The 26,226-nt window shown below is 32.9% G+C and overlaps 1 protein-coding gene across 1 annotated transcript; it reads right to left on the reverse strand.

Moving 5' to 3' along the window:
• Nucleotides 1-375: 375 nt before the first annotated feature.
• LOC109338264 (probable esterase KAI2) lies at nucleotides 376-2,542 on the reverse strand. The gene is made up of 2 exons (XM_019575463.1): nucleotides 2,105-2,542; nucleotides 376-897 (listed from the first exon to the last, which is right to left on the reverse strand). Exons 1-2 carry the CDS (start codon nucleotides 2,470-2,472, stop codon nucleotides 447-449), a joined length of 819 nt encoding a protein of 272 aa, XP_019431008.1. The 5' UTR covers nucleotides 2,473-2,542; the 3' UTR covers nucleotides 376-446.
• Nucleotides 2,543-26,226: the final 23,684 nt, after the last annotated feature.

Raw genomic sequence — 26,226 nt, forward strand, 5'->3', positions numbered from 1 at the left:
AAGCAGAGTGTTTTAAATTGTGATTGTGATTACAGTTTTGATTATTGTGATTGTGATCATTGTAACGCGGATTGCAGCCGTTGCGATGTGAATTATTTTATGATAAAAAAATATTTCCAAACTTGATGTGGTATGATGCGGCTAAAATGCGATCAAATGCAGTTGCATTGTGGTCTGATGCGATTGCATCATTATGATTCGGTGTCACATTATAATTATAGCTGTTACCGCAATTGTAATATTGCGGTCGCATCACATGATAAGAAAAAATAATACAAATGAATGTTATTTTCTCAAAATTTAATATTCATATGATATATATATTGTTATTTTCTCGAAATTTGATATTCATAAGATACATAAAAGCAGTTGAAATTTGCCTTTATCTAGGAGTAGGATATGTGAGGACCGGTCATGATGGTACCAATATTACATTTTGAGCCAAATCATTTTGGCTCTGCTATATCATTTCTGATATGGTTGATCAGCACAGGAATTACAATATCCGGAGAACTCAACTGCGGTAAATGACCCTCAGTTGGCATGACCCCTACAATAGACTTTCCACCAAGATTCTGTTGTAAATATTCAGCAACAACAAGTGGCACAGCCAAGTCCTTTGTGCTCTGAATAATGTGGCATGGGACAGTTACAAAGTTTAGGATATGCCTCATATCAAATTGGAATATAGTTTGGGCCATGCTCAGTGCTATGTCTGGCCTCATGTTGAATAATGTTCTGCTGAATTCTTGAACTGCCACTGAGTCCATGTCTCCACTAACTACCAATGGAGCAAAACCTGTACACCATGCTTTGTAATTGGATTGGATTGCTTCGAATAATTGACTCAGATCTTCTTGCTCTAAACCCCCATAATAGTCTCCGTCATTCAGAAACCTATAACAATTCAACGTAAAGGAATTAAACAAATAAATAAAATTAAAGAGAAAAAAATGTATGTCAAATAAGTAGTGTATGAGTTTTATAAATTGTAACTGCAAAATCTATATTCGTATTTAATTATCATCGACTCATGAACAAAAGTAATACAAATGATGAATGTTAAATGATCTATTGACTATACATAAATTTTTACACCAACAATATATAAATATTATATTCATAATTAAATTGTCTACATCTAATCAGTATTTTAAATTGTAATAAACACCTATAATTGTGGGTGCAATATTGAGGTTTCCAGAGTCACCCAATGATTACAATTTTTCGTAATTTTCCACAATTGAAATAAAGATAATATCGTCACCATTATAATTTTAAAGACTGACATCCATGTCCAGTCAATAATATTAACAGTAAAGATATTGTTTTCTATTAAATTGTCCTTATTCAATTGAAGGATGATAATTAGGGGACATGATTGTAATAAGCTATTGAAAAATAATGCAGCCATATTATTTTGGTATAAAAAACAGCACAACTATTACACGTTATTTTATTATGGTTTGAGGCATTATGACAGTAAAAAAAAAAGTTATATAGAGACATATCTATATAGAAATAAATAATGTAATATCAACAATAATATATTAAAAATTTAATTCTCGTTAAAATTTAATCCTAAATAATTATTCTAGATAACATTAAAAAAACAAAAACAAAATCATTTGTCTCTAAATATAAGTATCCGATATGTATCCACGCAAATTTTTCTACCAATAACATTAAGGATGTATTCAATGTCACAACTAAGTCACCTTAAAATTATAGTATGATTTTAATCAAAATTAAGAATCACAACACAATGGGATGCAAGCAATGTTGGAATCTAATCATGCAAGCACGTTAAAATCGCACTATAACAGTAATGGACCATAATAATTATACATATTAATATGTTCGTTTTTATTCAAGTGGGGATTATTGCAACTTAAAACATGCTTACTACCTAAAACAATTTCTTCTAATAAAATTATGCATTTATCACCCTATATTCAATTTTCTTCTAATAATTGTTCTTGTTAGAATTTTTAATGCGTCGTTGAACATTAAAAAATCATAAAAAATGCAAATATTATATACTTAGTTCAATAACTTCATCATTTAGAAGAAAAAACTAGGTAAAATGATTTTAGTTGGTTACCTTGGAGAGGCAGAAACCAAGATAAGCTTAGAAAAGAGTTGAGGGTGAGAAATGGAAGCAATGACACCCACCATAGAAGAAAGAGAGTGACCAACAAAGATGCATGATTGGACTTGAAACTCTTCCAATATAGCAAGTAAATCATAGACAAACCCTTCAAGTGTAGAGTACCTTTCAAAGTCATAATATTCTGGATTTGTAGTACCAGCTCCCATGTTATCATATAGAATCACACGATATTCATCAACTAGATGTGGCACCAAGTGTTTCCACACAGATTGGTCTGTTCCAAAACCATGAGCTAAAACAACAATTTGATTCCCTTTTCCAATTACTCTCACGTTATGTGCTTCTTCAATTGTCCCCATAGTTTCTTTCCTTTTTGTTAATTTGGCTTTGCTTTCTGTTTTGATGTTATTTCAAATTTTTGATGTGGTGGGAGCAAATTTATGCTTTTTGTGGTTGGCTTTGCATGAAATGATGCTAAAGGCAACTTGCATAGTATGGACTACTGTGGAGGGTGCAATGCCACGTGAGGTGGTGTCTATTTGTGATGAAACTATGCCTATGTGGTAAATTACTTAATGAACTTAAATATAAAAGTTTATATTCAATATATCATTTATAATTATTTATATTATTTTTTTAAAGAACCAATCATATTAAATGTAATGATATGTATAAAAGTTATACAATGTTACATTACATGTTATGCCTCAAAGCTATTATATTTTTTAGGTTTAACCAATACTATCTTCTCACCCTATACGTATAGAACTAATCTATTTTAGGTATATGGTTGTCCATTTTAATAAGTATCATTCTCATAAATCAAACATTTAACATCTTTTGGTTTATCTGAAGATCTAGTGAAAGATTATATCACTATATCAATTAACACTTTATTGGTAAGCTATTAAATTTGGACAAGAATAACATTTTAAGTTGAATTGGGTATTGGTTAAATAAAAGTTAAATTAAGAAACGACAAAAACATGTTGGAACCCTTCACCTATACATGAGGTTAAGGGACCCTCACTTATAATCAGTTGTTATCTTTTGCTTTTTGCTCACACACCCAAATTACACTACTTTCTACTGACCGGAGCGTTTATGTCAAATATGCAACTGGGAGAGTCCTCTCTTCCATGACCGCTATTGTTTCTTAGTTCACATAGGCTTTGCTGAAAAACTCTTCCCTTAGAAAATATCAATTTTTGATATACATCAATCGACGCTTTAAGGTATACTGAACAACCACAATTGTTTAGTTGCCATACTGCCATTTTGAGAATCTCTACAATGACATCATGAGTACAACAATTACAATATCGATTTATACTTTTCTGCAAATTTTCATAATTACAATAAACGTAATATTACAATCACAATTTAAAACATTGGTATTTATAAAAGAAGTTGGGTCATGGTAAGATGAGACATAAAATGAAGAGGGCAAAAGAAAGATAAGATGAGGGTTAGATAAAGTAGATGATTTGTATGGTATCCCCAAACATGAGGATATTATTGGTGCCATTTTTATGTTGATTAATGAATGTGTGACAACTTTTACAACTTGTTTTAGCCATTGCTTATGTGTCATTCCCATTTTATTATATATAAATTCAAATATAGATGTTGTATCACATTTATTCTTAGGATTTATCTTTATCCAAAAAAAATCAGAAGTATTTTTCTTTGTCATCAGCGCCCCATACCAAATAATGAATGTTAAAGTATCAGCGTCCCATTCCAAATAATGAATGTTAAAGTATCAGCGTCCCATTCCAAATAATGAATGTTAAAGTATCAGCGTCCCATTCCAAATAATGAATGTTAAAGTATCAGCGTCCCATTCCAAATAATGAATGTTAAGTTTTCAGGCCCCATACCAAATAATGAATGTTAAGTTGTGGCACGTATGGAATATAAGATATCTGCCATCTCAAACTATCTCAAACCATTTCATAAATCATGTCTTATATTAATAAAAATATTAATTGTCAATTAAAAAATTTAAGTATTTATTATGTTTTTTTTGTTTCATTATTATTAGTGTGTGATATGATTTAAAACATAATTTGAGATATTACATCTTTATTCAGTATCTGATATCATAATTTTTTTGTTTTTGTAATTTCCTGGGCATTAATTATCATCATTAAGAATATTCATGGTCTACTTTGTGAAGGATCTGTCTAATTGGTTGGCCAATTCTGCCTAATATCATTTTATTAATTAGGGATGACAACCGTTATGAATGGATATGACTAATAGCCACCTGCTACCTATTTTGAAATATGAAATCATTATCTACATTCGCTCGTATTTTGGGTACCTGTGAATTTTCTACATTATCAATGAAATTTTAACTTCATATTTTTATTATGTTTCATATGAGATGAAACTTAATTATTTTTGTGTCTTTTGATTGAACATTTGGCAAAAATGCTAAATCTATTGGAGCTTTCTATTTGTATGATTTGTTGTTATCATTTCCTTAACAAAAAATATATAATTTTCTTTGCAAGACATATGTGTTTCTACACATGTAATGATATTATTTATAGGGTGTTTCACCTCCAAATTCAATAAAAGATATAAACAAAATAAAAGGAAAAGATGTATATAGTATAATGAAGGTTAGAGTTGTGTGCTCTTTATTTTAATTAAAGGTAATATATTAATCACATAAATAACAGGTACTCATGAACACGAGTACCACAATGCTCATACTCACCCGCATGTACCACGGATATTTTTAAAAACACGTTTGTAAATCCTATAGGTGCTCATTTGTGATCGACACCCATACAAATTTTTCTTACGGGTACGGATTTTTTTGTCATTCCTACTATTAACTTTCCAATAATTATGTTATGCTCATTCTTTAATGATGGTGTTAGTTAGTGCTTAAGTAAACATTCAACACTTCTTTATGATCCATCATTGTCAATATTGGGGGAGAGGTGAGATGGGTTTTTAGTTGTTGGGAAGCTTCTTCACATTCATCGGTCCTTCCATAATATTTCCTTCTTTAACCACGACTGAACTTTACATTTCAATGATAGCTTTGCATTTGTTAGGATTAGCCTAAATACTAATAGAACTTCAAATATCTCTTGGAAACAAAGTGAAATGAATAACACTTCTGCACAGAAAATGGAAACAAGAATCTAAAGTGAAGAAGATGAATGAATCTTGTGTATTATTAATTGATTGAATCATTGAGTAATACAAATACTAACTAATCTTATTCAAATACTAACTAATCTTATTCAAATACTAACTAATCTTATTCAAATACTAACTAATCTTATTCAAATACTAACTAATCTTATTTAGGAATTTCCTTGCTTCTACTCCAAATGTGAATTTTGAGTGATGTAGCCTCAAAAGTTCCTAGATCAAGTTTTCTCCTCAAATATCAATAGGTGGAACCACATGACTTAATATCAAGTTTATTAGTCTAGAGTAGGGGATATGAATCTTGGGAGAAAGCTTTGTTAAAGTTTGTGTAATCTACATAGGTCCTCCACTTAGCTCTGCTTTCTTGCCAATCACAACATTTAAGAGCTAGTTTAAGAATTTGATTTGTGTGATGATGTCGACCTAGAGGAGGTCTTAAACATATGTTTGGATGGTGACATGTCTCCTCGTTCCATCATCATCTTCTCGTAAGCCATAAGTTTTACCTTTGGACTTTTTTTCGAAAGTATATGACAAGCGAAGTTTGGATCAAATCCTGGTAGTTCAGCCATGACACATGCGAAGAGATCAAAATTCTAATTCAAGAATTCTGCTAGCTTGGATTGGAACTAGACAAGGTGAGATGGGTGAACATTCTCTATCCTAAAAAGTGTATCACTTCATATACAATTGTTTGTGATTGATCATAAAAATACTTATTATTAAAATTTTAAACTTAAATACAATTTTTTAACCAATCACAAACAATGATACATGGAGTGATACATTTTGTGGAATAGAAGATATGCTCCTATCTAGAGGATGTCATCCTTGACTAGATGGTTCTCTTGGTAAACTTGCCTCAAGAATGACTACTTGGCTCTAACAATTACTACCTCACCATCTAGAATGAATTTTATGGAACTTAAATCCTTTATATCAAAAGTTTGTCTGTGAGGATGTCCTTGATCTTGAGGCCACTCGTCGGTCGTGTGGTTACTTTGAGTTATCACCAAAGCAATGCACTTTTAGATAAATCCTACTCCAAATGCAAGATTCTTGTTTTTTAGTGTGAAAGTTATGATTGTTATATTGTATTTGCTTTCTTATTTTTAAAAATAGTGGCGCTCAACCAAACTTTCATTCCTACTCTTTCCTCTTCCCAAAAATGTATTTGCTCACCATTCTTCTGAAATTGAAAAACATCGCGTAAAAATAATATTCAACGGTGCTTTTAAATAGTGTATATATTATATGAACATAATAGAATGTAGGTTATATTCAATAACGTTTAAAAGTATTGTAGAAAATGGGGAATAAAAATGATTTCTCTAGCATGTAAAAAGTTTAGAATCAATAGCACTTTATCAAGCAAGTACCAATAAATATAGCACATCTCTACTTTCTGCCAAGCTCCCTACAGTAAGGGTTGTTGATTCTCATAACAACTTTGTTAGATATAACCACTAAGGCATTAATATAAGTTGTTATATCAAATAGTAATTGCATATATATCAAATACATCAAAAAATAACAACTCTTTTTGATATAACAACTAATGCATTAATATAAGTTGTTATATCAAATAGTAATTACATATATATCAAACACATCCAAAACATTCAAGATGTAATCATCACTTCCAATAACTAACATAAATCACCACTTCCAATAACTAACATAAATCATCACATGTATATATAAATAAACCCATTATATTACTTAATATCCATCCAAAAAATATTAAATACCAATTGTCTATTATTTATATATAAAATCCAATAGCTAGGACATGCATGCATGCTAATCTTTCAGCATATATCTATACCATCCTATAAGTGATAAAACTAAATAATCTATTAATCTATACAATATTTAGGATATAATTAGCCCAATCTTCCCGAAGTTCTCTAATGTTATCAACAATGTATGTCAGCAATTGAATAGGCATAAATAGCCTATTCTTTTGTCAATGCTGACATTTATGAAGTGCATCACATAATAGCCTTCATTGATAGCCTATTCTTTTATCAGCTATATATTGCATATGTCTCTTTTTTCCCTTTTTCCATCTCGGTTCTATTCTTTAATAAAAAATGTTCTTTGCGGGATAAGAATATCATTGATTTTTTTTTTTTAATTTCACATGGTTCTCATACAAATATCTAAATTATTCAAAATAAACTAATCAATTACTAGCATTACCAACGTTTAAATGAAAAAGTGATTTTTTTTTTGTAAAAAAGTAAAGTACCTCATATATATCCAAATAATAGAGGAACTTAACCAGTCTCGCTCAAAGACTTCTTTCACTTTATTTATACTGATGAATTCTTCTGTGCTATATCTGAAGACATCTCTGAAATGGTAATATTGTGACACCATCATCCTCTCGTGGTGTACATGCATGTTAAAAAGATTCCAACATTTGGTCTTCTGAGCGGTTGCATGTACCTTGACCTCCACTTTATATCTTTTCCTAAGTGGGATGCAATTAGCTCACTGCTAGGTTTGATTTGTTAGGACCCCACTTTCTATCTTTTCACTACATGAAGTACAATTTTCTCATTATCTCTGAGAGGGGATGTCATTGACATCACTGTTTCATGGGATATCTTTTCATGGACTCTAGATTGCTCATGTATATGAAAATTTCAAGTTAATATATCAATTATTAATCAATTAATATAATAACCATAAGTAATCAATGTATCATTATTATATTGACACGCCTTAGGATTCACAACAAGAAGATGTATTGGCGAAGCCACTTAAGTAGTTACCACAACTCCTAATGTATTTTTATCATTAATGGGTATCGACAATAATATATCTCCATCTATTGTAATGTCAATTTCATTATCAATACCAAAATCAACCAACCACTTTGGTGGAGTATCTAGATATAAATTATATGTGTTGACCCCCTAGAGTATTAGTTAAAACCCATATTTTATTAAGCAGTTCAAGTTTAATTATACTAAAGGGCAAATAAAAGAAAGCTGGTAAATGAGTTTACCTCTGAAATGTTATAAGTAGCAAGTGTGTAACTATCTTTAATGCTATGACCAATACCTTGTAAATGATGATGGCCCTCAATTGCCTTCTCTTAATTGTTACTTTCTAAAACACTAACCCTATTGAGAAATGCCTTCAACATCTTAGCATCTCAGTTGAGTCAGCTCTTGTTAACACTTTTGAAGGGGTAAGTAGTTACTTTGCATACTCCAAATCATGCTCCCAGAATATGACCATAATATCCAGGCACATTTAATGCTTTACCAAGTACCTCATGACTATCTTGGCTTCATATCTCAATGCAAGCCTAGGAATGGTAACCCATTTTTCTTGGGACATGTCCTTGATTAATTGCTTAACTCCTTATGATTTCAAATTTCAGGTAATTATTAACGGTCTAAGTCCAATGATGGCATCATTCAAGTATTTAGCTAAGGTATTGGTCAAGGTGTTGGCCAAGGGAGCCTGATTGGGCGTTAGGCATGAGCTGGGGAGCATCAGGCATGCACTAGGCGTTGGGCTAACTGGCCAGGACATGACACAAGGCACTAGGCCATCAGCCCTGGACATATGCATCAGGGCGCTGAGTGCATTTACTAGGACGCTAGGTGTGGAGACAGATATGACCGAGGAGCCTGACACAATTTAGACCGAGACAGATGCATCAATCTGGGCGCAGGAGACAGTAGCTGAGCACATGGCCAAGTTTGACTGAGGCACAAGAACCAAGTCTGACCGAGACACAGGAGCCAAGCCTGACCGAGGCTCTGGGCGCATGGAACCAAGGTGTTGGGTGCATGAGCCTTCTGACCGAGGCATGTGCATCAAGCTGGGTATGGTGTGAGTGTGGGTGTGGCACACTGGCTAGTTTGGTGTGGGATGGCACCAAATGACTGTCTGGGCGTGGCAAGGTGGCTAGCTGGGCGTGGAACCATGCTGGATCATTTAATTGGCCATTTGTTGAGTTTAATAAGTGATGGGGTCCATGAGCATTTTTGGCACACCATTTACACTTGTCATTTAAGTTATTTGGCATCTTTTAATTGTTTAAATTTCAAACAATAAGCCTTGTAATTCATGACTTGACATGGTCATTAAAGTGTAACTCTCATGATTAAATGAGGAGAGAAAAGTGGTTAGTGTCTCAATTCAAATGGCAAGCCATGAAGACTCATTGATCCATGGTCTAAACCTTTGGTATTCAAGTTCCTCAAGATGGCTCGTGTGAAAGTCTTCAACCATGGCATCTAATGCTAGCCAACAAATAAGCTAGCCGTTGGACACTCTTTATGGACCACTGTTCCATGTTCTAATCATTATGCATTCATGCTACATATGTTGGACCGTGAAGGATTAATTCATGATTAAAGAGGGGGATCCTATTCTATGCAAGGAATTATTTAAGGTGAGAATTAATTCATGATTCATTCACATGCTTATTGTCCTAGTCGTGGAATCTGTTAGGTATCAGTGGACAGAACACACCTAGAAGGGGAATAGGTGTCGTGGTTACCAATTACCGCATTTTGCACCGAAGTCCTATTCTGGAAAAATCTCTAATTAATCGATTAACACTCTGTCTTAATCGATTAATTCACAAAAAACAACAACTTGCAAAGTGGATTATTGCTCAACCACTCACCAATAATCAGATATAGATAAAGCAAATAAACTTGAACATAATTAAACTCAATATGGCAATTTTACAGTATCCAAATTATCAGCTAAAATTAGGCAATATTACAACTTGAAATTACAGAGATTAAGGATAGAAAGATTCTACAACAAGGAATTTTATCCTGGTTCGTTTACGGGTCCACTTGTAAACTACATCCAAGCCTCCTCTTCTGATCTCAGGAGATTTTCTTCATTAATATTGAAACGAATGTATTTTTACATGCAAACTTCCAATACACAAACTTAGATACTCCCTTTTTGAATCCAAGAACCCAATTTCTTGGTTTGACTCACCTAATCGCCTAAGAAAACATTTCTTATGATCTAGCCCTTGTGAAGAAGATCTTTACTCCTGACCTTGGCAAGATTTTGATGAAGACAACAACATCACCAAAAATAAGAAAAGGAAGATTACTTATGAAGACCAAGAAGATTAAAGATTCAAGACAATTAGTCTAAGTCTAAATAGGCACTTCTATCATATACTCTTTAATATACCAAAGTAGTAATGCTCAAAATATTTTAAAAGAAATTGAAACACTTCAAGTTTTAAATGAAAACATTTTTAAAAATACTGTGTAACAGGTTACTGAAATTAGATTAACATGTTACATGAGTGAGAATCAATTATCCAACAAAATTTGAATTGGAGTAACCGATTACTCTAAGTGAATTTTAAATTCACTGTTGAACAGAAAGTTTGAGTAACCGATTACTCAAGTGAGTAACCGTTTATTCAATGTAATTTTTCAAAACATCACGTTTGGGTAACCGATTACCCACTTAATGTAATCGGTTACTGAGAGCTGTTACATTAATTTTTCAGATTTGAAACTCAAGAGTTTTCATCCCAAACGAAATGCCTTCATACCAAAGAACTCCTACTCTTTTATACAAACACAATGACTGATTGGAAAGCCTATTTAAAGGCCTTAGAACTCACAATCATTTAACAACTCTTTCATAACTCTTTCATAACTATTTCGGTGGACAAGAAGGTGAACCAGTATAAAAATATTTGTGTACTCTCTTCTCCCTTACCTCTTTGATTTATTCTTGTTTATTTTCTGCAATATTATCCGCTGCAATTTAACTCTACATTTTGCAGAAAAAGTGGTCATAATTTCTAGTCAACTAATTCACCCCCTCTTAGTTGCAATATAATCTTCAGCCCAACTAAGAAACGTTCTAAACTCAAGACCTCTAAGTCTTGGTGAAGACTCACTGAGTCTCTAAGGTGGTACGACACCAAGAGACGGTTTACCTTATTACAACACAAAAACAGTACAAAAAACAGAGTATTATCAAGCACAATGTAGCTCAAAATATCACAGTTAAATCTCAGCTAAAAACCCTATACAAGACTCACAAGTAAGCATGAATATGTATGAGTTAATTGATGTGCCAAAATAGAGAATTTCTATCCTAGAACTCTTCTAAAGAAATGCAAGAATCATGTAAAAGAAGGTTAGCGAATGTTAACACATTAATCACAAGCAATTAGATCACAATTAAACCCTAAACATGATATTATCTCTCACTATCTCCCTATGCATTTCTCTCTGCCTAAAATGACACAAATGAGCACGAAGAATATGCAACTTAGCAATTCTAAAATGAATGATATGATGTATGATGCAAGACCTAAAAACACAATTTATATAGAAAAGCTTTCTAAGACCCAATTAATCGATTAAGTGCCATTTTAATCAATTAACGGGCTATTGAGAATAATTGATTTCAGTTTTTCAGTTATCTATTAAAATTGAATTCACGTTAATCGATTAACTCATTTCTTAATTGATTAACTAACATATTTTTCAGTTAAATGATAAAATGGTAAACTACCTTTATGTTATGTTTATCAAATATACATGTTTTACCATTATATTATGCCTATGATGCACAAATAACATGTATGATTAATGCATGAACATATAATAATCTAGATGGCATGTTTCATGTAAATGATTTGATTATTTTTAAGACTTGCGAGAATTTCACCTAGGTTTACCTAACCTAGACTCAATATCTAAGACACATATCTATGACTCTAAGAACAACTCTTGTAAGACTTAGTCTAGATATGAGATCCTTGAGTTAATGGCATGTTGATTTGTTGAGTCATCTTCAAGCTTTCACTGAATCCTTGTCTTCATCAAAATGTAGGCAATTTAATAGTGCAACACTTTGACACTTGCGCTTTCAATCTCCTCCTTTCTAATGATGACAAACTCCACACCAAATCTTATTTTGATGCATAGCTTGATGATGGTTATAGAATGCATGATTTTTAATTTCAAAGTTAAAGCGCATAGCTGGACAACAGAAGCTGAATATTTATTTAAAACCTGCAAATCATATCAAACAACAAAACAACCTTTCTCCCTCTTTTGACATTATAAAAAAGATAAACGAATTAATCTAGTCAAAAGTAAGAAGAGTTATATAATGAAATCAAAGTTTTAATCAATCAATTAAATTTAGGGAGTCAATTAAGTAACCAGTTGAAGGAAGCTAGAACATGTGCACATGTTTACACAAATTTAATCGATTAAGAGTATACATTTAATCGATTAAAATGACAGAATACAGTAAATGAACAAGGTTATTGGCATGAAAGGTTATACAATTACAAATTGAGCATGAAATGATCAAGCATTATTATTATAACATGTTTATAGCAGGCTCAATCAAACAGAATAGATGCAGATAATTAGTCACGGTCAAGTGCCATTAAACATAATTCATACTATATATGACATAGATATGCATATGATATAGGCAATATAATACAAAATCAGCAACGTGTAAAGTGCAATATGATATCATGTATACCAAGTGATAATAAGTGTTCAGCAAAAGTAGATGGAAACTATTACAATCTAAACAAAAGCAAAGAGAAAAATATCTCAAGAGTACAAACCAACAAAATACACGACAATTAGCCAATGGAAGAACAAAACCAAAGGCAACCTAGGGTCTAAGGTATTCTAATCTAAGGATGTGGATGAAGGTCTCTGTCATCAGGAATGGTCAGGTTACTATCTCCATGAATGAGGACTCTCAGCTTCCCAAATTCTACATAAAACCTACCATTCTATGTGTCAACAGTGTTTTGAACAAACCTCCTCATACACTGATAGTGGTTATCAATGTAGGCGACCTGACGTTCCTCAAATGGCTCCAAATCTGTATGATAATAATCCTTCAAAGTCTAAAAATGTAGATCCATTCTATTATTCAACCTTTTCCCCATTGCATCCAACTGAGCTAATCCAAAGGGTGGTACCTGCGGTGCTGTTCTAGACGACTCCCCCTGAGTTTCTGCATTAGGCTGATTTTTTCCTGCCTGATCTTCATCTCCAGATAAGTCCAAGTCTACAGTAGTGTTATAAATACTTGTAAATATCCATCTTGTGGATCAGACTTTCACCAACCATGTGATCTTGATCATAAGACTCCATGATGACGGTATCATACACATCAATATGTAGATAATCGATGATCCTCGAAACGAATATACTATAGGGAAGAAACTTGGATTGTGGTGTTGACACACTATACATGGCCTTCAGAATCTCCTCAGACCATTTAATCATAACATTTTCCTTAACAACATACATAAACCTTAAATCATTCACAATGGGTTGTTCATGATTTGTGTTTCTCTGAACTAAGATGTACGCTATCAGATAGTGAAATAGTCTATTTTCCACAGATAATGACCCAAATTTTGTTAATTCTCCTTGGATATAGAGATGGGGACCTCTCAAGCAAGACTTGTAAATATAAGCAACATCAAATGAATTCTTGATCCAGCCACAATTACCAATGCCAACACCATTGGTGGATAAACTTCCCACATTCATGAAAATATCCTCACTCAGCTCAAATAACTTTCTAGAAACCATAGACCAATACTTGCCATCCTTGTATCTGTAGTTGGCATAATATTCTCTAACTAAGGCAGGGTAAATATTTCCCTTCAATTCCAAAAAGGTGACAGCTCCTTCAGCTTGCATACCTTGTGGAAACTCAAACTTTTGTTCTGCCATCCAGGTTAAATTTTTATACCTGATGTAAGTTGGTTTCCTCCCCTAAAACTTTGACAACTAAGTCTTCTACATAATGAGAGAGTAGTATGGGTCTCCATGATCATGCCTCACATTCAGATTCGGTGGTATAGGAAAGGGAGTCCTTCGTGGGCGTTGTGCAATTGACTTAATCATTTTTTAATGTCCTCTTTCCATTTTGATTGCAAAACTGAGTTGAAGAAGCTAATGACATGTTGTCTAAGTTCTTTGATTCCATTATCGCGGTTACCTTTGGTTCATATCTCTTTCCAAGACACCGCAAAACTTAGTTAGACAAATCATCGTTAGTAAAAGTTTTATCATGGGCGACCAAATGATTTACAACATGAGTAAAAAGTTTTTGCATATTACATATAGATTCATTAGGAAGTATGTGAAATAACTCGTACTCATGCGTATGCGCATTTAGTCTAGCGCGCTTAACTTCACTCGTGCCTTCGTGGGTAACTTGCAAAGTATCCGACATTTCTTTTACATTAAGGCACTGCGAGAGTCTAACCAATTCATCATAAGATAAGGCCGAAGTAATGATGTTCTTGGCCTTAAGGTCATGTTGGACCTTTCTTTTCTCAATATTCGTCCATAAGCCTTTAGGCTTTTCTTTAGACTCGCCATCCACCATATGAAGTGGAATGTGTGGACCATTGACAACGTAATCCCAAATGTTTGTGTCAACTGCCTCGATATAGATTCTCATACGAACCTTCCAATAGGCATAACCATTGCAACTGAATACGGGAGGGCGGTTAATGGATGCGCCATCACCGCTAAATGGTTAGTAGAGCCCATTGGTAGTATCTTTTGGATCACGCATATACGGTTGATCTAGCACGTCGTACTAGCTCTAATACCACTTGTTAGGTATCAGTGGACAGAACACACCTAAAAGGGGGGTTGAATAGGTGTAGCGGAGCTCAAATTCCGCTTTTTGGGTTTTTGCACACTTGCTGAAAAATACCTAGTTAATCGATTAAGCACTATTCATAATCGATTAAACACAGTAAAAAAGGAATGCATAAAATCTTGTTTAACATCTCTCTTGCAGGATAGGTTACGAGAAATCAGGCAATGATATAACATATATTTTTACACAAAATTAAACTAGTTATAGCACAGAACTAGTATATAAATTATCATGTTATATCATGCAATATTACAACTTGAAATGTAAAAGAGAAAGGGATAGAAAAGATTGCGCAAGGATTTTATCCTGGTTCGTTTTGCGGTCCACTGCAAAACTACATCCAGGCCTCCCTTCTGATCTTGGGAGATTTTCTTCTTCACTATAGAACACAATGCATAGTTACATACACACTTCTAATTATAAGACTCGAACGCTCCTTTCTTGGAACCCAAAGAACTTCGTCACCCTGAGTTTGACCTTTCCTAAAATCGCCTCCCAAAAAACCTTTCTTACTGCAATTCGGCCCTAGTCAAGGTATTGCTCTTTATCCCAAGATATCCAAATCTTTGTGAAGAACACCTTACCTAACCACAACTAGGATTTTCCTAATCATTGAATTACAATGCTTTGAGTTATGAATGGGTACTTAATACTCAGATTTTACAATAAAGATCAAAGACTAAAACCTAAGCAAGAACTCACAAGACCTCCTAGTCTAATATGAATGTACATGCATGAGGTTTCTGAAATTATGTAATCATTAAAAACTATCTCTTTTCTTTCCAAGAAACACAAGAATGATGCAAGAAATATTTTCAAAGAACATGCAATATGAATATGAAACTTAAAGCCTTAGCATGATCTAATCTTTCTCCTAATGCAACATGCAATATTTTCTCCTAGATATGACGGTGAGTAACTCGAAAATATGCAGAGAAAATGATGTAAAAATGTATGAATTCTTATTTATGCCACATATGCTGACATTTTAGTTTAAATAGAAAAATGTCTAAAGTCCTAGTTAATCGATTAAGTACCCATTTAATCGATTAACGGGTTGTTGAAAATAACTGTTTTTCAGTTTTTCAATTTTCTGTTGAAACTGCGATTCTGTTAGAGATATTCTAGCGAAAAAGAAGATAGATATGAAAATAGAGGATAAATCTAATGAGAGTCATTGGAGATATGCTCAATGAAATTAGGATATATATGTGCCCAAGGGTTGTAATTAGTACAAAAACTGTGATTGGAACAACTAGCAAGTCTCAAAAACCTTTCTTAGAAGAAGTAGAATGTCAACCACACTTAAGGTTTTGGTTTCCAAGGGAATTAGAACCTAAACCCCTTTTTTTCTAGGGTTAGATTTAATTATTGAAACATGTTGTATCCGATATGACTATTTGATTTGCTTTTAAATTATTCCATTATTTTTTTGTCTACTCTTGTTTCTACTGCTTATTTGATTTGATCAACCAATTCATGATTTAAGGTTCGAATGTGTGAAATGGAAATTCCATGTTTAAAACTCCAACTAGAATATGTCATCTGGTAACATATTAATTCTAGAAACGAAATTAATTGAGCTAATCATTAAAACATCCAATTTATTATGATTGATTAATTGTTCATGGAATTGAGAATTAGTTAATTCAATTATTGATCTATTTATGCAAGGAATTGATAAATAGACAAGAGCTAATTTAGGGAAATTCATAAGAATAATCATCTTTATAATATAATTATATATTGGATACTTAGAAGTTGAACAGTGAATTCTAGTCACAGGTTCTTCAACATTCAATTTCCTATCTCCAACCTTTTCCTCTTGCTTTAATATTACTTTCATTAATCTTACAAACAAAATTCTTTTATTTCCCACATTAATTAAGTTTGCTAAACAATCTCATATCAACCAAGTCTTCAAAGAGACAATAACTTTACACCTGTTTGACTAAACTATTAACCAATTATTATGATATTATAATCCTTTGAATAAGAGTTTTGAGTTTGGGAGTGATTACGATCGGGGGAAGGTATTAGCATCCTGCCCATATTAAATCGATAACATCGTTAATAACATAGACTTTTATACCCTTAAAAATTATTAAAAAATGAATTATTAAAGCAAGATATTTTATTTTTTATTTTCATGTCTACAAGAATTCATGTATGAAGGAGTGTGATAACCCAATGAGCTGTAGACTAAAGGTGCAGTTTTGAAGATATAAGCTTATGATAATTCCAAGGGTTACACCAAATGCCAAAACAATGACATATGTAAGGCAATGAAGACAGTGGAGTTGAGCATTGAGAAGATTGGAAACAGATTTGAATGCGTATTGGTTATTTGAGGTTTGCATTTTTGGGTCCCCAAACAAAAAAATTTATTATAATTATGTTATATATTTAGGTATAACAATGGGCATCGAAGTCAAGATTTGTAAAGAATAATGAGAAACATATGAGACTAATAAGACATGGCTCTTTATATTGATGAATACTTAAAATCTAAGGCATATAAACAATAGCAGCAACAAAATTGTCTTCTAATGAAAATATGTTAATAGATATAAGTCATAAACAACAAAGCCAAGTGAATCTGAAAATACACAACAAAATGAGAATAAAAAAGAGTGAAGTGAAACTGATCCAAATTCCAAAGGGTGATAGAGAAAGTGAGAGGCTTAACTTTATGTAAAAGAGGTTGTCATAGAGAGACCCATCTTCATGGTGATGATGGCTTTGGAAACCACTGAATATAAGTCTCCAACATTTTCTTCTTTTCTTCAAATGCCCACTTTATATTTGCACTCTGTTTTCTTCTCCTCTTACACATCTACACTAAAACAATGGCGGGTTTTTTAGGGTTAATTGTAGATGGACTCTAAGAGGGTTAACGTGTGTATCCCTGCAACTTAATTGAGAGTTTTCCTTTCTTGATCTCTTCCATATCTCAAGTTTTTTCTTTCTATTTTGTAAACGTGTGTGTGAGACTAGAATATAAGGCTTGGTTTTGTCTCTAGGCCTAGTAGAGTTAGTGAGGATAATAGAGATGGTGAGAATTTGTTGGGAAAGTGTAGAAGACACTGAATATCATTTTTTAACTGTATGAGATGATTATAAGAGAAATTATGGAGGAATGGAGATCACCTGTCTTACTTTTCATGTCTTATTATGTGCCGAACTAATTGAAGGTTGACACATATTTAAAAAGCAAAATATAAAAAAATAAAAAAATAAATTTTTTATATTATTTGATGGAATTTAATTGGTTTTGAAAATAAAGACATTAATATTTGGAGACAAAAGATCCATTTTCTAGTAGTGCAAAAGAATAATATCTCCTTTTCTGTAACTTTCAAAATTTTCAATTACAAGTTACTTCTTTATCTTTCCAATCACTTTATGTTCTTTCATTTTGTCTTGCCAACTCATTTTCTTTACTTTCTATGCTACCCTTTTCCAATCCTCAATACTTCCTTCATTCTCCTTTTTATTGTAGTTTTAATCATTGTATTTATGAAAGAATTCTATACACAAGTAACCACTAAAAACAAGTCCAAAGGTTTTATAATGGAAGTTTAACAAGGAAACGATCAAAGGAGATATAATTAGTATAAGGACATATAAAATAATATTCTATTCAATTTATTAATATATTTTTTGTATTTTGACAATTTCGATTTTTGTAATTTATAGGAATAGACTAGACAAAATTGAGTACTCACAATAAATAACACTTATGTAGCACTTCTTAATTAACTAAATCATTGGAAAAATATTCATACACGATTAAAAGATCAATTTATTCGCTAAGTTTTTTCCTAAGTGTTTTTGCATGCCTAAACTAGACAAAGGAGCATAAGAAATATAGTTGTTGAACTTAGCTTGGTCACGCTCAGTGTCGAATCCACACCAAGCATAATTGACAACATATGATAGTTGCGCTCAGTGCGAAGTCCACACTTAGCACAAGAAAAGCCACGATCAGCACACATCCTACATTGAGCGTCCGAATTCAAGGAATTTAGCAATTAGTTATTGTTTGGAATACGCTCAGCGTCACTTCCATGCTCAAAGCAATGGGTGGTTCGCTCAACGCAACAAGTCACGCTCAGCGCAGCCTAATTCACCCAAAGGTCACACTCAACGTAGAAAGTGACGCTCAATACAACTTGGTGTGTCCAAAGGTCATGTCTAGCCAGCTACACTCCATGCTCAGTGCAATAACACTATGCAAAGCATAGAAGCCAACATCAGAATACTATTTAAGGGGGTCTAGTCCATTTCATTTCATTTCATTTGTACACTACATTGTTACTTCAAATTTTACTTTCACTTTAGCTTTACTTTAGAGAGTTTAACTTGTGAAGAAGATCTAGCTCCTGACCTTGGCAAGATTTTGATGAAGATACCGACATCACATAAAATAAGAAAGGAAAGAATACTTATGAAGACAAAACTTCAAGAATTTAGAATCTAAGTCTTTAGGTACTTCTATCCTTATACTCTAAACTATACACTTAGTAGTAATGCTCAAAAGTATTTAAAATAAAATTGATAAACACAAGTATAAATGAAAACAATTTTCAAAATATTGTGTAACATGTTACTAGATCTAAATAACAGATTACTATGACAAAGTAACAGGTTACCAAAACTAAGTAACATGTTACATGAGTGAGAAACGAGTTATCCAATAAAAATGGAGCAGAGTAATCGACTACACCATGTGGGTAACCGATTACACAACACGACAAAATAATTACCCAGTTGGACAAAACAGTTGGGTAATCAATTACACCTTTTGAGTAATTGATTACCGCCTGTAAAAATCAATTACGCAGTTGGACAGACTTATTGGGTAATCTATTACATCGATTTAAGTAATCGATTATTAAGAGCTGTTACACCAGTTTTCAGATTCAAACCACACAACTTTCAACCCAAACGAAATGGTTTCATTCCAAACAATTCATACCTTTTCGTAGAGGTATTCTGGTTGATTGGGAAGTCTATATAAAGGCATTGAAACTCATTTCATATACACACAATACATAACACAACTCAGATTGAAATCACTCACTCAAACTACAATTTTCTGAAATACTTGTTCTACACTTGGTGCAACTTGTTCATAACATTCAGAACTTGTTTTGTAAAGTTGCCTTTAGTATTATTGCAAGTTATTCAAACCTTCAGAGCATTAGTAATAAAGTATACATTGAGTTATTGGATTGCAAGAGTTTATAACTTCAAAATCTTGTAAAGGCAATTTATTGTCATTGTTAAATGTTTTCTTCATTCAAAGTATTGAATTACTTTCTTTCACAAGTGTCTGATAAGAAAAGGGATAGAGTCACTTGGAAAGGGTGTTTTCCAAAGAGTGATATTGGTATTAGAGAGTGAGTAAGGTACAAGAGAATCTCGGGGTGAGAAATTGTAATTACTACTCTTAATATCTAGTGAAGAAATCTCTTGTGTTGCAAGAGTACTAGACTTACCCTTCGGTGGACAGGAAGGTGAACAAGTATAAAAACATCTGCAAACTTTCTTCTCCTTTATCTCTTTACATTTACTTGATTATTTTTTTACATAACTTTTCCGCTGCTATTTACTCTTGAATTGTGTAGATAAATCAATCACAATTTTTAAAAACTAATTCACCCTCCTCTTAGTTGCCATCTCAGTCTTATAATTGGCACCATAGCTTTTTTTGAGTAATTTATTCTCAAAACTGATGTTGTTTTGAAAATGGCCGCAAGATCATTTCTAGGAGAAGGTTCCAACATCAATCGCCATCCAAGCTTTTTTGGAGAATGCTACGACTTCTGGAAGATCAGAATAAGAATATTCATAGAGTCTCAAGATCTAGACATTTGGAATACAATTGAGGAAAGACCCTATGAACCCTTCACAGTTATCAATAGTGTGAGGTAAGTGAAGCCAAAATCTTCATGGAATGATGAAGACAAGAAGAAAATGCCATATGATCTAAAATAAAAAACTATCCTCACTTCTACACTTAGTATTGATGAAATGTTTAGAGTATCAAACTACAAATCTACTAAAGAAATGTGGGATACTCTAGAGACCACACACGAAGAAACCGAGGAGGTAAAAAGGTCAAGACTAAATACTCTTTCCCAGGAATACGAAATGTTTCATATGAAATCTAAAGAGAAAATATTTGATTTACAAAAGAGATTTACTCACCTTACAAATCATCTCATTGCACTTGGAAAATCTTTATCAAATAGGGACTTGAACTTAAAAGTTCTAAGATCACTTACCAGAACATGGCAACCAAAAGTTGCAGCCATTTTTGAAAAGAAAAGTTTATCAAAAATGTATTTGGCTGCTTTATTTGGAAAATTGTAGGAACATGAATTGGAACTCAGTCAGCTTGAACAACATGAAGAGCGAGAAAAGAATAAGAAAAATATCTCTCTCAAAGCAAAGGTGGATAGATATGATTCATCAGGAGATGAATCTGAAAAAGGAAGAGATGGAAGATATGAGTTTGTTCGTAAAGAAGGTCAACAAGTTCCTTAAAAGGAACAAAGGCGCTAAAACTAGACAAATGAAGAAATTTACCAAGAACAACGACACTTCCACTTCAAACCAAAACTTTACATGCTTTGAATGTAGCAAGCCTGGTCATATGAAAATGGATTGTCCAAACCTGAAGAGGAATGCCTTCAAAGGAAAATATGAAATGAAGACTGGACGAAGAGCCTACATAGCTTGGGAAGATAATAATATCAGTTCCGCCTTTGAACCATAAAATGAAGAATAAGCACATCTCTCAATCATGGCATCTCACCACTCTAATGATGAAGAGGTAAATGAATCTAACCTATTTTATTCTTCTAAATTGAAAATTGCATTTAATGATTTACATGATGAATACGTCAAACTCACCAAACTATTTTTAAAACAAAAAACTGAGTTAGAAGTATTTAGAAATAAACCATCATCGTCTTCATGTCAAAACTACATTACTCTTGAAAAAAAGAGTTTCAACGTTAAGTCTTGAACTAAATAAGGTAAACAAGAGTAGCAAAGATCTGGATAAGATTATCAAAGTTCAAAGACATTCTATAGACCGAAGAGGTCTTGGCTATTCTAAAAGCCAAAATTCTAAGAATCAGAATGTCTCAACAAAGATAAACTTTCAAAAACAAAGTATCCATGCTTTTAAGAATATTAACAATAAATCTAGGATACATAAGCATCATCCCATATGCACTTATTGTAAAAACCATGGGTATACACTAAACACTTGCATGTTTAGAAAACTTGGTGTGCCCTTAGGTCATTATAGATGGGTTGAGAAAAATACTAACCATGTAGGACCCAAAGAAAATTGGGTACCTAATATTAATTAACATGTTTTGCAGAAAAATTTGAGAGCCACCTATAATCTATTGTACTTGGACAACGGCTACTCAAAGCACATGACGGGTGACAAATATAAGTTCTCTGTCCTTACTCCAAGACAAAGGCTATGTCACATATGGTGATAACAACAAAGGAAAAATACTTGAAGTTGGTAGAATCGGTAAGTCACCTTCAACGATTATAGAAGAAGAACTTGCTCGTACAATGTTGAATGAAACTAATCTCTCAAAATATTTTAGCGCTGATGCAGTTAGTACGACTTGCTATGTTTCAAATAGAGTTCTCATTTTCATGTATTTGGTTGTAAATCTTTTGTTTTAAATAATGGTAAAGATAACTTAGGAAAGTTTGATGCAAAAGCTGATGAAAGACTCTTCCTAGGTTACTCTCTTACCATTAAAGCTTATAGAAATTTCAATAAAAGAACTTTAGCCATGGAAGAATCTGTTCATGTATCTTTTGATAAAACCATTCCAATAATAAAGGATGGGATAACTCTTGATGAAGAGGACATGCCAAGTTCCCCTTCAAAGGATGATTCTTTTACCAATGCAACAACCAATACTGAACATTTGAAGATGGATGAAACTCTATCTTCTTAAGAAGAGCATATCCATTATGATTTACCCAAAGAATAGAGAACTCATCGAGACCATCCTATTGACAACATCATTGGCGACATAAGTAAGGGTGTCACTACTCATTTAAATCTAAATGATACTTGTTTAAACATGACTTTCGTTTCTCAAATAGAACCTTACAAGATTGATGATGCAATCGAGGATGAACACTGGATACTTGCTATGCAAGAAGAATTGAACCAGTTTGAGAAAAATGAGGTTTGGGAACTTGTTCCTAAAACAGATGATAGGCATGTTATAGGAACTCGTTGGATATTCCATAATAAATCAGATGACAATGGAATCATTGTTAGAAATAAAGCTAGACTAGTAGTACAAGGATACAACCAGGAAGAAGGAATAGGTTTTGATAAGACATTCACTCCTGTTGCCAGACTTGAGGCTATTCGATTGTTACTTGCAGATGCATGCTCTTTAAATCTTCAGTTATATCAAATGGACATAAAGAGTGCACTTCTTAATGGTTATATACAAGAGAAAGTGTTTGTAGAACAACCTCCAGGTTTTGAAAACTACAAACATCACTCTCATGTCTATAAACTAAAGAAAGCTCTCTATGGCTTAAAGCAAGCTCCATGTGCTTGGTACGATCGTCTAACAAATTTTTTTATTGAAAAAGCTTTTACAAAAGGAAAGGTCAACACTATACTATTTATTAAGAAAATAAACCATCATACTCTTCTTCTTCAAATATATGTAGATGATATTATTTTTTGTTCTACTAATGAAACATTGTGTAGTGATTTTGGCAAAATGATGAAAGGGGAGTTTGAAATGTCTATGATGGGGAAGCTAAATTACTTCCTTGGATTATAAATCAAACAACTCAAGGATGGCATTTTGTGAGTCAATCCAAATATTGTAGAAACTTGCTGAAATGATTTGAAATGGATGACTACAAGCCAATTACCACTCCTATGGGTTCTGGCACATATATTGATATAGATGGAGCTGGAAAATGCATTGATATATCAAAGTGTCGAGGTATGATCAGTTCCCTACATTATTTAAACTGTCAATAGACCTGATATAATGTTTAGTGTCTACTTGTGTGCTCGATATCAATCTAAACCAAAAGATTCACATTTAGTTGTTGTCAAAAGAATCATTAAATATCTAAAAGGCACAACTCACGTTGGATTATGGTATCCAAATGAAATTGTATGTGATTTGGTTGGATATTCAGATTCAGATTTTGCTGAATGCAAAACTGAGTGAAAAAGTACAAGTGGTACTTACCATATATTAGGTAATGCATTGGTCTCATGGTAATGCAAGAAACAAGCATGTATTGCTCTAAGTACTGCTGAGGCAGAATATATAGAGGCAGGTAATTATTGTCCCCAAGTGTTATGGCTTAAACAACAATTGCGAGATTATGGCTTGGACTTAGGCTGCATACCCCTAAAATGTGACAATACTAGTGTTATAAATCTCACAAAAAATCCAGTAATGCATTCTAGAACCAAACACATAGATATAAGACATCATTTCCTTAGGGACCATGTCCAAAAGAAAGATGTATCTGTAGAATTTGTTGATACTCATAACCAACTTGCAGATATATTCACTAAACCCCTGACAAAAGAACCTTTCTATAAAATTATATGTGAACTAGCCATACTTGGTGAAGCTTATTTATCTTAAATTCTTATTCCTGATTATATGTTTGCTTTATTATGATTATAATATGCCTACTTGTATTTAAAATTGATTAAATATTTTCAAAAATTTCAAATTCTTAGGTATGAAATCGATTACATATGTTAAGTAACTGATTACCAGGCATCAGGTATGCCTAAAAATTCAAATTATGGGTTCAGTAACCGATTACTCTAGAGAGTAACCGATTATAGCATTGAGTAGGAAGCTTCATTAATCGATTACCCACCGGTGTAATCGCTTACCTAAGACGTCTGTTTGAAATATGGGAATTATTTTATGGTGAGTAATCGATTACTCACTTTGTGTAATTGTTTACTCTGAGCATTATTTAAGTTTCCCTCGTCTCTTTTTTTCAAACACTTATTCTTCCTCGTCAAACCCTCTTTTTCATGTTCAACCTAGAGGTTTTCTAAAAACCTCATTTTTTATCTGATTTATGTGATTTTTGAGTCGTTTTAAATCAGATTTTCAATTCTAAACACTTATATTCCATAGATTTTGTGTTTAGTGGCTCCAATAAAAAATCCCAAAATCTCTCAAAACTCAACCTTTCAAAAACCGTAATGCATGACGTCATCATCAAGAGCTAAGAAGCAATGTACCAGCGTGTCTCAAAGAAACCAAGGAGATTCATCTTCTGAGGCTAATCCTTTGGACTTGGCACATCTTCTTGCAAATGATGTTCAACGCAAAACATTCTCAGAGCATTTTCTTGGACGCTCCATTTTCGCTCCTAAGTATGGTAATGTTAGTAACTTTGATTTTGAAGATTTTCATTTCCCTACTCTTCTAAGGCAACAAAATATTTTTGATTTCTATGAGGAATAAAAAGCCTATTATCCTGAACTTGTTAAAGTATTTCACTGTAACTTGAACTTTAGGAAAAACATCTAACATCCTATGTGAAAGGAAAAGAAATTGTTTTGGATGTTAAGACCTTTAGTTCAGTTTACTGTAATATACCTTCTCAAGGTAGCATCAAAGATTTTGGTCTTACATGCGATTGGGATAATTATGATAAAAAAAAGAGTTCTATTACTCTATATGTAGATTCTCTAAGAGGAAAATAGAAATGTGTAAGCAACTAGCGTTAGGTGAAATTATAAAGAGTAGAGATATCATTGCTATAGGAAATCTCGGAGATCACTTGCTTCATTACTTTCTGAGCTACGACATTCTTCCAAAATATTCAAATCATTCTCAAATCAATGACATAGAACTGCAATTGATGTATGATCATAAGCATAACCTTTCAATCAATTGGGCTAATACAGTAATGAGACATATGTGGTCTGTTCGAGAATCTCACAACCTTTTGCCTTATGCAATCTTCATAACCAACATACTTGAGCATTTTGGTGTATCGACTGTTGGTTAATCCAAAGTCATACTTGATGCATGTGATAGTAAAATCAATGTGGATGTGATCCACAAAAGGAGCTTCTTTCGAGATCCTATTGATAGACTCTATAAGCATTGAAGTGATAGACAGGCTTCACCTGATGATCCTAATATGAATGCATCTGC

This window comes from Lupinus angustifolius, unplaced genomic scaffold (genome assembly GCF_001865875.1).
Source record: "Lupinus angustifolius cultivar Tanjil unplaced genomic scaffold, LupAngTanjil_v1.0 Scaffold_21_2, whole genome shotgun sequence".
NCBI classification, from domain to species: Eukaryota; Viridiplantae; Streptophyta; class Magnoliopsida; order Fabales; family Fabaceae; genus Lupinus; species Lupinus angustifolius.

What these genes read in the sequence shown, in the direction of transcription:
- LOC109338264 (XM_019575463.1), bottom strand. Translation starts at nt 2,472, where the DNA reads ATGGGGACAATTGAAGAAGCACATAACGTGAGAGTAATTGGAAAAGGG. An exon ending in TTGGTTTCTGCCTCTCCAAG is followed by an intron (nt 898 to 2,104) that starts GTAACCAACTAA and finishes GAATTGTTATAG; the next exon opens with GTTTCTGAATGACGGAGACT.